Here is a 13,038-nt window from a genome sequence, read left to right on the forward strand (position 1 = left end):
ACTTACTTTTCGTTGCAGTTACATGTGTTTTGCTGATTTGTAGTTTATAACTGCGACAGAACTGTTCGTGATAGAACAAAACTGGGATTCATTCCTCCTCCCTCCACCCTCCAAAAAAATCAACAGAATGTAAAATTTTGTAATTATAAAATATTTATTCGTTGGTCCATGTAATGTACATGTAATTACTAACCTGATCTGTGGTCCTGGAATATAAATTACTAATTAGTATAGAGTAACATACAGTAACCATATGTCTAATACAATCTATTTAATCAGGTCAAATCCTAAAAGTGGAGTATTCAAAATTCTTCTCATAGTACGTTTCAAAATTAATGAAGGTTTATTAAAGTGTGAACTGCGCTGGTGATCAATATTACTAGCAGCTGTGAAGATACATAAAAGAAGAAGATGAGAACAGTGCTAACTGTCTCCATCCGTTGCGGCTAGGCGAAGAGTAGAATTTGAATGTGTACGCTAAGGAGAAGAGCAACTCTGTAGTAATTTGGGTGCATGGCCATTAAAGACTCCTGAAGATGGGGCTGTGCGGTTTCTAAATCGATAACAATTAAATAGAAAAACAAAAAATGAAGCTCTTCGAGTACGTAAATAAAAAGCGAATGAATATTTTACACTCCTGCAAATGGAAAAAAGAACACATTGACACCGGTGTGTCAGACCCACCATACTTGCTCCGGACACTGCGAGAGGGCTGTACAAGCAATGATCACACGCACGGTACAGCGGACACACCAGGAACCGCGGTGTTGGCCGTCGAATGGCGCTAGCTGCGCAGCATTTGTGCACCGCCGCCGTGAGTGTCAGCCAGTTTGCCGTGGCATACGGAGCTCCATCGCAGTCTTTAACACTGGTAGCATGCCGCGACAGCGTGGACGTGAACCGTATGTGCAGTTGACGGACTTTGAGCGAGGGGGTATAGTGCGCATGCGGGAGGCCGGGTGGACGTATCGCCGAATTGCTCAACACGTGGGGCGTGAGGTCTGTACAGTACATCGATGTTGTCGCCAGTGGTCGGCGGAAGGTGCACGTGCCCGTCGACCTGGGACCGGACCGCAGCGACGCACGGATGCACGCCAAGACCGTAGGATCCTACGCAGTGCCGTAGGGGACCGCACCGCCACTTCCCAGCAAATTAGGGACACTGTTGCTCCTGGGGTATCGGCGAGGACCATTCGCAACCGTCTCCATGAAGCTGGGCTACGGTCCCGCACACCGTTAGGCCGTCTTCCGCTCACGCCCCAACATCGTGCAGCCCGCCTCCAGTGGTGTCGCGACAGGCGTGAATGGAGGGACGAATGGAGACGTGTCGTCTTGAGCGATGAGAGTCGCTTCTGCCTTGGTGCCAATGATGGTCGTATGCGTGTTTGGCGCCGTGCAGGTGAGCGCCACAATCAGGATTGCATACGACCAAGGCACACAGGGCCAACACCCGGCATCATGGTGTGGGGAGCGATCTCCTACAATGGCCGTACACCTCTGGTGATCGTCGAGGAGACACTGAATAGTGCACGGTTCATCCAAACCGTCATCGAACCCATCGTTCTACCATTCCTAGAGCGGCAAGGGAACTTGCTGTTCCAACAGGACAATGCACGTCCGCATGTATCCCGTGCCACCCAACGTGCTCTAGAAGGTGTAAGTCAACTACCCTGGCCAGCAAGATCTCCGGATCTGTCCCCCATTGAGCATGTTTACGACTGGATGAAGCGTCGTCTCACGCGGTGTGCACGTCCAGCACGAACGCTGGTCCAGCTGAGGCGCCAGGTGGAAATGGCATGGCAAGCCGTTCCACAGAACTACATGCAGCATCTCTACGATCGTCTCCATGGGAGAATAGCAGCGTGCATTGCTGCGAAAGTTGGATATACACTGTACTAGTGCCGACATTGTGTATGCTCTGTTGCCTGTGTCTATGTGCCTGTGGTTCTGTCAGTGTGATCATGTGATGTATCTGACCCCAGGATTGTGTCAATAAAGTTTCCCCTTCCTGGGACAATGAATTCACGGTGTTCTTATTTCAATTTCCAGGAGTGTATTTTACTATCCGTCGAGAAATTTTAGGAGTGAAATACCCACTATCTTCCACCACAATGAAAGTTGCAATATTAAAGGAACACGAGCTACGTTCATTGATAGTGGATCAGTAGATTGATCCTAGGAATTACCCAGGCATTTTCCGTCAAATTTAAATCAAAATTGTGTGACTAGGAGCTGAAACCTACTTCTTCCGAATAGGAGTTGCACATCTTAACGGCCGTGCTTCTATTCGCAATGCCTGTCAACGGAGTACCAATAACATAGCACTTACTTGTGGAACATCAACGACGGTAGTATCTGGTGATAAGTAGGTGAAATAACACGTCCACTGTTTCTAAATAAAGCAAAACAGCAAATATCATTGAAAATATAATGAGCACAACAGTTTACCACGGGACATGGCAGAAAGATGTCAGGTTGGAGTTTAGCGTCTCGTCAAAGCCCTATGTTGGACAGGACAGCAATGGGGAATGAAATCGACATTATCAATTTCAGGTGAACCATTTTAGCATTTACATTAATAGTCTTAGGCAACCGCGTGTAACCTTCAGGGCCGGACGGAGAATTCATGTTTGCTCCTCCCGAATTCTAGAGTTAGAGCCTCGTTCCCTTATCACTGCGCCACCTCAGTCAGTGGAAACAGTAGACGTGAGTATGGTCTCCTTGGGACAGTTCGAGAGGAAGGCTCTAGTTTTTTTCGTCTTGCTTCATAATGAAGAGTAAACCTGCAACAATGCTGCCTGGTTGCTTTTAAGGGTCTTCTACTTTAGATGAAATTGAGGATACGTGGTGACTTCCGCGAAGAAAACAATTCGTTACAAATAACCGGCCGAACAGCAGCTCACGGTCTCCTAGGTACATAAAGGGAAGGAGGATTAAGCTTTGGTGTGTAATTTCAGCCAACCTGGTATGAGAGTTATGAGATTTAGGGAAACATAAAACGTCTAGATGGTCAAATGGGGATGTGAACCTCCGTCTTTCCGCTTTCAAGTCCATTACCACACCTCAATGCCTCCCAGCCAGTCCTGTCATGCCATAGATTCTCACATGCCGCAAAGCACGTGATCCAAGCAGTCTGCAGAGCATCCATACCTGCATTCTTGGTGTCGTCCCACTGGAACGGCGTCCTCTGTGGGTCCCTGGAACTTCCCAGTGTGACGTTATCTGCGCAGCCCTGCGGATCCTGGGCCACCTCGCACGTCATGTTGTAGTTGTCCTCCATGCCGATCTCCTCGCCATTGTAGGTGACCGCTGTTCCCGGCAGCAGCGTCACCAGCATGTTCATCCCGTCCACCATCTCTGGACTGTACCGGCTGGCCACGCGGTGCTGGTCGTGGTTGCCGATCTGAGAGCAAAAGGCCGTATCTAATTTTTCACTTTCGCCACTAAGGTCTAGTACCAGGCAAGTTATGTATGGAATTATTCATAAGATCTCGAGCTTTCAGACAACTCTATGAAAAATACATATATACACAGACAATAGACACATACAGTGCATAAAGGATTTCAAAAACAAAACAAAAAATGGTTCAAATGGCTCTGAGCACTATGGGACTTAACATCTATGGTCATCAGTCCCCTAGAACTTAGAACTACTTTGACCTAACTAACCGAAGGACATCACACAACACCCAGTTATCGCGAGGCAGAGAAAATCCCTGACCCCGCCTGGAATCGAACCCGGGAACATAAAGGATTTCCCCAAGATTTTTACTCAGATTTCAGGTGATGAATTTAGTCACTATTCGTTAGACGGCAAGCGGCTACACATGTGTGCAGTTAAATGAAATAAAAGGTAAGAAAAGTAATGAGACTGATTTTTTTTAATCCACTAAAGATTTTATTTTTTAAACAACAATATTTCTCCTTTCAGAGTTGTTACCTTCGGCATCTATACATCGCCTTTGTACCCAGTCTTGGTAGCAGCTTGGAAAGGCTTCAACTGGCAGGGCCTTTAACGTGTCGGCCACGTTGTTTGGAATATTCTCCAGAATCCCAAAATGATGTCCTTTTAAGATATTTTGTAATTTCGGAAAGAAAATGTTGCAAGAACTCAGATCAGGTGAATAGGAGGGGGGAGGGCGCTGTAGAGCAACACTACGTCATCTTTCGATTTCGGGAAAAGAAAAATGTCACAATGACTCAAATTAGATGAATCAGGTGAACCGGGGGAGGGGGGGGGGGGGGCTTTGGAGTAACAGGAATGCCTTTTGAGGTAAAAAATTCCGTGGTTGAAGTGGCTGTGCATAGGGCGTTGTCATGGTGCAGAGTCCAGCGCTGCGGTCGGAAACGCCTATATAAGACAACAAGTGTCTGGTGCAGTTGTTCGATCGTTTGCTGCTGCTACAGGTTATCAAGATTTAAGTGAGTTTGAACGTGGTGTTATAGTCGGCGCACGAGCGATGGGACACAACATCTGCAAGGTAGCGATGAAGTGGGGATTTTCCCGTACGACCATTTCACTAGTGTACAGTCAATATCAGGAATCTGCTAAGACATCAAATCTTCGACATAGCTGCACCCGGAAAAAGATCCTGCAAGAACGGGACCAACAACGACTGAAGAGAATCGTTCAGAGTGACGGAAGTGCAACCCTTCCGAAAATTGCTGCCGATTTTAATGCTAATCCATCAGCGAAACATAATTGATATGGGGTTTTAGAGCCACTCGTGTACCCTTGATTACTACACGACATAAAGCTCTACGCCTCGCATTGGCCCGTCAACACCGATACTGGGCTGTTGGTAATTGGAAATATCTTGCCTGGTTGGACGAATCTCGTTTCAAATTGTACCGAGCAGATGGACGTGTACGGGGTATAGAGACAACCTTATGAAGTCATGGACCCTGCATCTCAGGATGGGACTGTTCGATCTCGTAGAGCCTCTGTGCAGTTGGAGTGGTATGGGATTGCTGATACGTCTAGATACGACTCTGACAGGTGACACGGACGTAAACATCCTGCCCGATCAGCTGCATCCATTCATGTCCATTGTGCATTCCGACGGATTTGGCCAATTCCAGCAGGACACTGCTACAATCCACACTTCCAGAATTGCTACAGAGTGGCTCCAGGAACACTCTTCTGAATTTAAACACTTCGGCTGGCTACCGAAATCTCCAGACATGAACATTATTGAGCATATTCGGGATGCTTTACAACGTCCTGTTCAGAAGAATTCTCCACCCCTCGTAGCCTTTATGGACAGCCCTGCAGGATTCATGTTGTCAGTTCTTTCCAGCAGTACTTCAGACATTAGTCGAATCCACACCACGTAGTGTTGCGGCACTTTTGCGTGCTCGCGGGGGCCCTACACGAAATTAGGCAGGTGTACCAGTTTCTTTGCTCTTCAGTGCAGTTTATATGGTTGTGCTGTGTAATTGGGGTCTCAGTCATTCCCATGGTATTTGGATACGCTCGAAAACGTTTTCAATTTGCCCCGCTAATCACATTGTGCTGCTAGTGCCCTCCGTGACACTGGTGAGCACGTTGAAAGCACCGTGGCCCTGCACGGCGAGGCGCTTGGATGGTTGCTGTCCGCCGATTCCTGATATGAAGTAACTTTTCACAAATATGGGTTTTTAATGTTGCTAGCTGGGCTTTTTACCTCTTCTTCTTGTCAAATTTTTCTTTCTTCATTATAGGTAAACGCCCCTTTAACATGTCAGTTTTTCAACTGGTCAGGTTAAACAATGATGCCTTCAGAATGAGATTTTCACTCTGCAGCGGAGTGTGCGCTGATATGCAAGTTTCGCAGGAGAGCTTCTGTAAAGTTTTGAAGGTAGGAGACGGATACTGGCAGAAGTACAGCTGTGAGTACCGCGCGTGAGTCGTGCCTCGGTAGCTCAGATGGTAGAGCACTTGCCCGCGAAAGGCAAAGGTCCCGAGTTCGAGTCTCGGTCGGGCACAGAGTTTTAATCTGCCAGGAAGTTTCATATCAGCGCACACTCCGCTGCAGAGTGAAAATCTCATTCTGGAAACATCCCCCAGGCTGTGGCTAAGCCATGTCTCCGCAATATCCTTTCTTTCAGGAGTGCTAGTTCAGCAAGTATTGCAGGAGAGCTTCTGTAAAGTTTGGAAGGTAGGAGACGGATACTGGCAGAAGTAAAGCTGTGTGTACCGGGCGTGAGTCGTGCTTCGGTAGCTCAGATGGTAGACCACTTGCCCGCGAAAGGCAAAGGTCCCGAGTTCGAGTCTCGGTCGGGCACACAATTTTAATCTGCCAGGAAGTTTCAATCATGCCTTGTTGGTTGCTTGTAACAGTATTTTATTTTGCAGAGCCTGAGGCCTCCTCCTTCCGTTATAAGAACTTCAATATTTTGCTGACGTGACAGAGTATTTTATTTTGAGATAGCTGAGGCCCCCTCTTTCCTATATCAGTGATTATATGTTTTACTGACGTGTGAGTATTTCATACCGATTGTCATACAGCAGTGATTATTAGGATATGTATCTGTATCGTAACGTCGATTGTACGTTTCTACCTTGCACATGTACACACAAAGATGTGATCTAACATCACAAAACCGGTAGTTCCTGTGAAATGGAGCTGTCCAGTTCTAAAGCAACGACTGCAAACCTACTAGAGCAGCACCGTGAAAGGGCATTAAGAAAGCGCCGACCCACGGCTCAGTGGAAAAAGCGAGCAGTGCCACACCTCCGGGACGAGAGTTCATCGCCCCTGCCGACGCTGATTTAATCAGCCGCCCATCGCTGCCCGGACTGTTCGGTCGCAGACTTCGAGAGCGTTTGTACTTAGTAATAGGAAGATGACGCTTAGCCTGCATTCTGCGACTAGTAATACAGAGTCAACTACTTGTATGTAGAAGGCACAGGAAGCACAGGCACTAGAAGCTAAGTTTCTCTTCCTTTTTGGAGATTAAGTTTTCCACTAATTAGAAAGTGTTTTGTACAGTTGACATAGGATTCCTATCGACGGCACACCGCAACTTCTCTTTTTCCTTTTTTTGTGTCCATGCTGACTCTCACAGCAGCGGACTAAACAGGAGCCATATACACTACTGGCCATTAAAATTGCTATACCAAGAAGAAATGCAGATGATTAACGAGTATTCATTGGACAGATATATTATACTTCAACTGACATGTGATTACATTTTCACGCAATTTGGGTGCATAGATCCCAAGAAATCAGTACCCAGAAAAACAACCTCTGGCCGCAATAGCGGCCTTGATACGCCTGGGCATTGAGTCAAACAGAGCTTGGATGGCGTGTACAGGTACAGCTGCCCACGCAGCTTCAACACGGTACCACAGTTCAAGGGTAGTGACTGGTGTATTGTGACGAGCCAATTGTTCGGCCACCATTGACCAGACATTTTCAATTGGTGAGAGATATGAAGAATGTGCTAGCCAGGGCAGCAGTAGAACATTTTCTGTATCCAGAAAGAGCCGTGCAGGATCTGCAACGCAGTCGTGCATTATCCTGCTGAAATGTTGGGTTTCGCAGGGATAGAATGAACGGTAGAACCACGGGTCGTAACACATCTGAAATCTAACGTCCACTGTTCAAAGTGCCGTCAATGCGAACAAGAGGTGACCGAGATGTGTAACCAATGGCACCCCATACCATCACGCCCGGTGATACGCCAGTATGGCGATGACGAATACACGCTTCCAATGTGCGTTCACCGCGATGTCGCCAAACACGGATGCGACCATCAAGATGATGTAAACAAAACCTGCGTTTATCCGAAAAATTGACGTTTTGCCATTCGTGCTCCCAGGTTCGTCGTTGAGTACACCATCGCAGGCCCTCCTATCTGTGATGCAGCGTCAAGGGTAACAGCAGCCATGGTCTCCGAGCTGATAGTCCATGCTGCTGCAAACGTCGTCGAACTGTTCGTGCAGATGGTTGTTGTCTTGCAAACGTCCCCATCTATAGAGTCAGGAATCGAGACCTGGCTGCACGATCCGTTACAGCCATGCGGATAACAAGAAAGAGACTCTCTATTGTCAGCGGAAGACTATCGTGTTGTTGCATATAACAACAAAACCGGTCTTACCACATTTCTCTGGCACTTTTGCGAAAAGTTTCAAGGTCAACATAACAACCGGTATAATGCTGTAGTCGTTTTTCCAGAGCTTCAAATGCCTTTAAAACCTAAATCGTACATCCATGAATATCTCGGTTGATACCAGGGTTGAAAGGATTAAACATGCATGAGTGAACTATCATTTGCCGTAAATCTCGTTTCGATATCGTTAACCGCTCACAAAATAAAGCAGGTCTTACGTCTTTCGACTCACCCTGTATTATTTCAACATATTGTAGAGAATGGAAACTTCTTTAAATGTTAATTAACCTAATATTCTGCAATTCACAATAAGCAGGAAAGTAGTACTCCGTCTAAAGTATTCATGAGACACAACTGAAATCAGTCAATTCAAACTGATACCTGAGTATAGCAACTTGTAGCGATCTGAGTTGACGGAAAGATTGCATGGGCTCAGACATAGGTAAAGCACGTGGATCATTTCGGTTCCCTGGCAGAATTGGGAAAATTCAGTCTCCAAAGGAAGCTACTTACAATATGTTTAGAATACTGCGGATGTATGTAGGATCGTTACCAAACAGGACAAACATATAGAAAGAAGAGCAGCACGAATTGTTACAAGAAGTTTCGGGATTGCAGTCTGTCCTCGTTTGCTACACTCCATGGTACACTGAAGAGCCAAAGAAACTGGTGCACCTGCGATTGCGCAGAAGGATGGCATGCTCTCAGCTAATATCTGACGTAGTGCTGGAAGAAACTAACACCGTGAATCCTGCAGGGCTGTCCATAAATCCGTAAAAGTACGAGGAGCTGGAGATCTCTTCTGAAGAGCACGAAGCAAGGCATCCCAGATAGGCTAAATAATGTTCAGGTCTGGGGAGTTTGGTGGACAGCGGAAGTGTTTAAACTCAGAACAGAGAATTATCGACATGTAGGGTGTGGCATGCCTACTGGAATTACCCCGGAGTGCACAATGGACATGAGTGGATGCAGGTGATCACACATGATGATTACGTACGTGTTACCTGTAACAATACGTATCAGGGGTCCCATATCACTCCAACTGCGCATCATTACAGAGCCTCCACCAGCTTTAAAAATCCCCTGCTGACATGTGGGGTCCATGAATTCAGGAGATTGTCTCCCTATCCGCACACATTCATCCGCTCGATAGAACTTGAAACGAGACTCGTTCGATCAGGCAACATGTTCCCAATCATCAACATTCGAATATCGGTGTTGACTGGCCTAGGCGAGGCGTAAAGCTTTGTGCCGTGCAGTGATCAAGGGTACACGAGTTGTGATCCGAAAGGCCGTATCGATGATGTTTTTTTGAATGGTTTGCACGCTGACACTTGTTGATGGCGCAGCGTGAAATCTGCACCAATTTGCGGAAGGGTTGCACTTCTGTTACGTTGACGATTCTCTTCAGTAGTCGTTGGTCCCGTTCTTGCAGGATCTTTTTACAGCTGCAGCGATGTCGGAGATTTGATGTTTTGCCGGATTCATGATTCGCGGTACACTCGTGAAATGGTCGTAAGAGAAAACCCCACTTTATCCTTACTTCGGAGATAGTGTGTCCCATCGCTCGTATGCCGACTATATCATCAAGTTCAAACTCACTTAAATCTTGATAACCTGCGATTGTAGCAGCAGTAATCGATCTAACAACTGCAACTGACACTTGTTGTCTTATATAGGTGTTGCCGACCGCAGAGCTGTATTCTACCTGTTTACATATCTCTGAATTTGATTACCCATGCCTTAGCACTTCAGTGTATTTCGACTGGCCACCTGCGAGTCATCTTCAGGTGGACCATTGTATCAGAAGAAGACACCCTAGCTGCGCAATTTAAGAGCTTGCTGTGTGTATTTCGCACATGCGGTGGCAGACCGACCACATTACCTGGCGGCTAGCGCCATCCGGAACTCAAGATGTCCTCAGGGTAGTCGCTCGCCGTGGCTGTCAGCATACTTTGTCGCCTTCGTTTGAAATAAACGTGGAAATGATGTGGATCCACCAGTTATCCAATTGGCACCCGTCTCACAATACTCCAGATTTTCCACCATGCGGAAAGCCATTGCATTTGTCTTTTCAGGAGTTTGAAACGACTTTAAAGTATATATGCCACCATTAAAAAAATCTACTTGCTGCCAAGTTTTCCTTGATGCGAGAGATGTGAAGATTAAACATGTTCGGAGTTTTCATGTCCCTGTACATACTATCATGCGCCGAAAACATCGCTTTAATATCTTGAACCATTCACGATGTGAAAGGCGGTTTCTGTATTACATTTAACAGTGGAGTCACAAAATACTGTTGATATGGCCAAAATTATTGCATCTTTCTACCCCACTGAATGTCCAGCGGAGAAACAGTGTTCAGCAGCAGTTGACGTGGTTGGTTAGTTGGTTGATTGGTGGATGGAACCAAACAGTGACGTCATCGGTCCCATCGGATTGGTGAAGGATCTGGAAGGACGGCGGCCGTGTCCTTTCAAAGTAACCATCCCGGCATTTGCCTGAAGTGATTTAGGAAAATCACGGAAAACCTAAATCAGGATGGGCAGTCGGGGGTTGAACCGTCGTCCTTCCGAACGCGAGTCCAGTGTGCAAGCCACTGCGCCACCTCGCTCAATTGTTGAGCAAAAGGCGAGTACAGCGTTGACGTTCGGTGCAGCGGTCTTCCGCGAATGCGTGTAGTCTTCTAAGCCATACTATGCCGGCAAGATCTTTCATAAATTCCTGCCTTTAGCTATAAGGAATCACCTTACACTGTTACCAGAAGGTCTACAATCTTAGATAATGGGCGGAAAGCTAATTCAACCTGAAATCTCCGAGGGATTATGGCTATCTTGAATAAAATCTTACTAACAAGAGGAAGAAATGCTAGAGGTTTAGCCGACGTGCTCTCTTCTTGATCCAGTTCCTGGTTTTGTCTTTAACTGATAGTGCGCTGTTTATCTGCCGGGTAGAATATCCATTAACTCTTACCACTGTCTTTAGACCGGTGAATTCTTTACGTAAAGGATTTGGATCCTAGACTGTGTAAGTTCTGACTGTAAATGTTTTGAACACAGTTTTGATGGGTGATGACAAGTAGTTGATTGTAAACACATATCGGTGGTTAATGGTTAAATGTATGTTTGATTCACGGAAGAGTCACCGAGACGCCTAGAAACTAGAATTGACAGGCTGAAGATAGACACCATTTAAACCACAGACGATAACTTACACTGTTTTAAGAACCAGTATTGACTGAAGACTGTAGGGGTACGCCCCTGCCGCCTATGTATTTTTCTCGTAGGGATGGCGAAGACAAGATTTGACTAATTAAGCTGCCTATAGAGGCATTTATACGGGCCTTCCTGACTTGTTCAATGGAATGAACGCGATGACGTCCTAAAATGTGGCAGAATGGTAAGCACTCTTCGTGAGTCACTTGCTAATTGTGTTTAGAGTATTTATACAGGGTCGTCAGGAGCCTCTCACAAGGTTGTAATGGCGTATCCTGCAGCACCCATACAAGCCTTTTGTAGTGTATAGATGTGGATACATTCAAAGCGTCACTCGGCGAATTTTGTATTGATCTTGAGAAAGAGGAAACACGCTTGTCATGTTCCCTAACGCATTCAACAACATCGCTGGTTTAATTGGGAATCATCTACTGTCGTCAAAATACATGACTGTAAGACATCATATAGCTAGGAAGGGTGAAAGGAAGACTGAAACCATTATCCAAAATAACTGACTGATACATATGACGCTATGTAGTTTATGCTGGGGTACATTGTATAACCCATATAAGATCATATGTGAATAAAACTTCATTTCTGTGGTAACATTGCTTTTGTTTGCAATTCTTTTCCACTAATGTATTTTGAGTTTACCAGTAGTAATTCTAGCATTCAATCGCTTTAATTTTCTACACCTAACTTAAAAACGTGTTTCAGGAGACAATACTGTCATTATCAGATTGTCAAAGTCAGCTCATGAGGTTAAAACGCTAAGCTCATTTATGGCGTTCTTTAAGTAAAATGGAATAAAAACAGACTGGACTGTGTGTCCTCGTGTTACATTGAAATCGTTGTTTTTTTGTCGGTAGTCGCCTCATCTCACACTGCACCGAAAAACAAGGCCAAGTCCTGCTCATCAGCTGTAGGCTCCACGAGTGTCAAGCAAACATTCCAGTGGTCCATTACTTGTTGGGAATTGACATGTCCGAGGTATTACTGTGTAAGTGCAACTAATGGGTCAACATTATTACTATTCCATTGGTTCCTTACTTTCCTCATTTGAATGATGGCGACCCTTTAAGCACGCCACCTTTCGCCCCTTGTTAATTACGTAGTCCGTGCAGAGGCATTGTAGCCATCTCAGCCACGTAGCGAACCCACAGTATGACAGGGAATGGAAGAGTTTGTTTGCCACTAACAATAATATTTGTGGAACTGGATTTTTTTCTGCCTCGGTGAGGACGGCAGGGAGACGTGGTCTGGGCGGCTGAAGTGAAAGAAGCAGTCTTAGATTCTTCCAGAAAAGCCGGCAAGTGTAGCCGAGCGGTTCTAGGCGCTACAGTGTGGAACCGCAAGACCGCTACGGTCGCAGGTTCGAATCCTGCCTCGGGCATGGATGTGTGTGATGTCCTTACGTTAGTTAGGTTTAAGTAATTCTAAGTTCTAGGGAACTTATGACCTCAGAAGTTAAGTCCCATAGTGCTCAGAGCCATGTGAACCAATTTTCTTCCAGTAAAGCATTCGGGTTTCCGCTTTGCTTGTGTGAGCAGGCGGTTGCATCTGGTACTAATGTCGGCCCACAAAAGCGGCCTTGTCTTCAACAGGACAATGGTTAGAGGCTTGCATTCCAGAGGCGTGCTGTCCGCCCCGGGTGTCCATCGATAGAGGTTTATGATTTGCCCTGGGAAGAAGAGCATTGCCTGCTGCAGGTGTGGTACGCATGAGC

The 13,038-nt window shown here is 46.1% G+C and overlaps 1 protein-coding gene across 1 annotated transcript in view; it reads right to left on the reverse strand.

The window, feature by feature from the left end:
• Positions 1 to 13,038, reverse strand: part of LOC126340110 (uncharacterized) — a 353,496-nt gene that overhangs the window by 146,037 nt on the left and 194,421 nt on the right. Inside the window, exon 17 of the mRNA XM_050001681.1 lies at positions 3,151 to 3,403. Coding sequence (XP_049857638.1) covers positions 3,151 to 3,403 — 253 coding nt within the window. The remainder of the gene's footprint in view (positions 1 to 3,150; positions 3,404 to 13,038) is intronic.

Source organism: Schistocerca gregaria, chromosome 1 (genome assembly GCF_023897955.1).
Source record: "Schistocerca gregaria isolate iqSchGreg1 chromosome 1, iqSchGreg1.2, whole genome shotgun sequence".
In the NCBI taxonomy this organism is placed as follows: domain Eukaryota; kingdom Metazoa; phylum Arthropoda; class Insecta; order Orthoptera; family Acrididae; genus Schistocerca; species Schistocerca gregaria.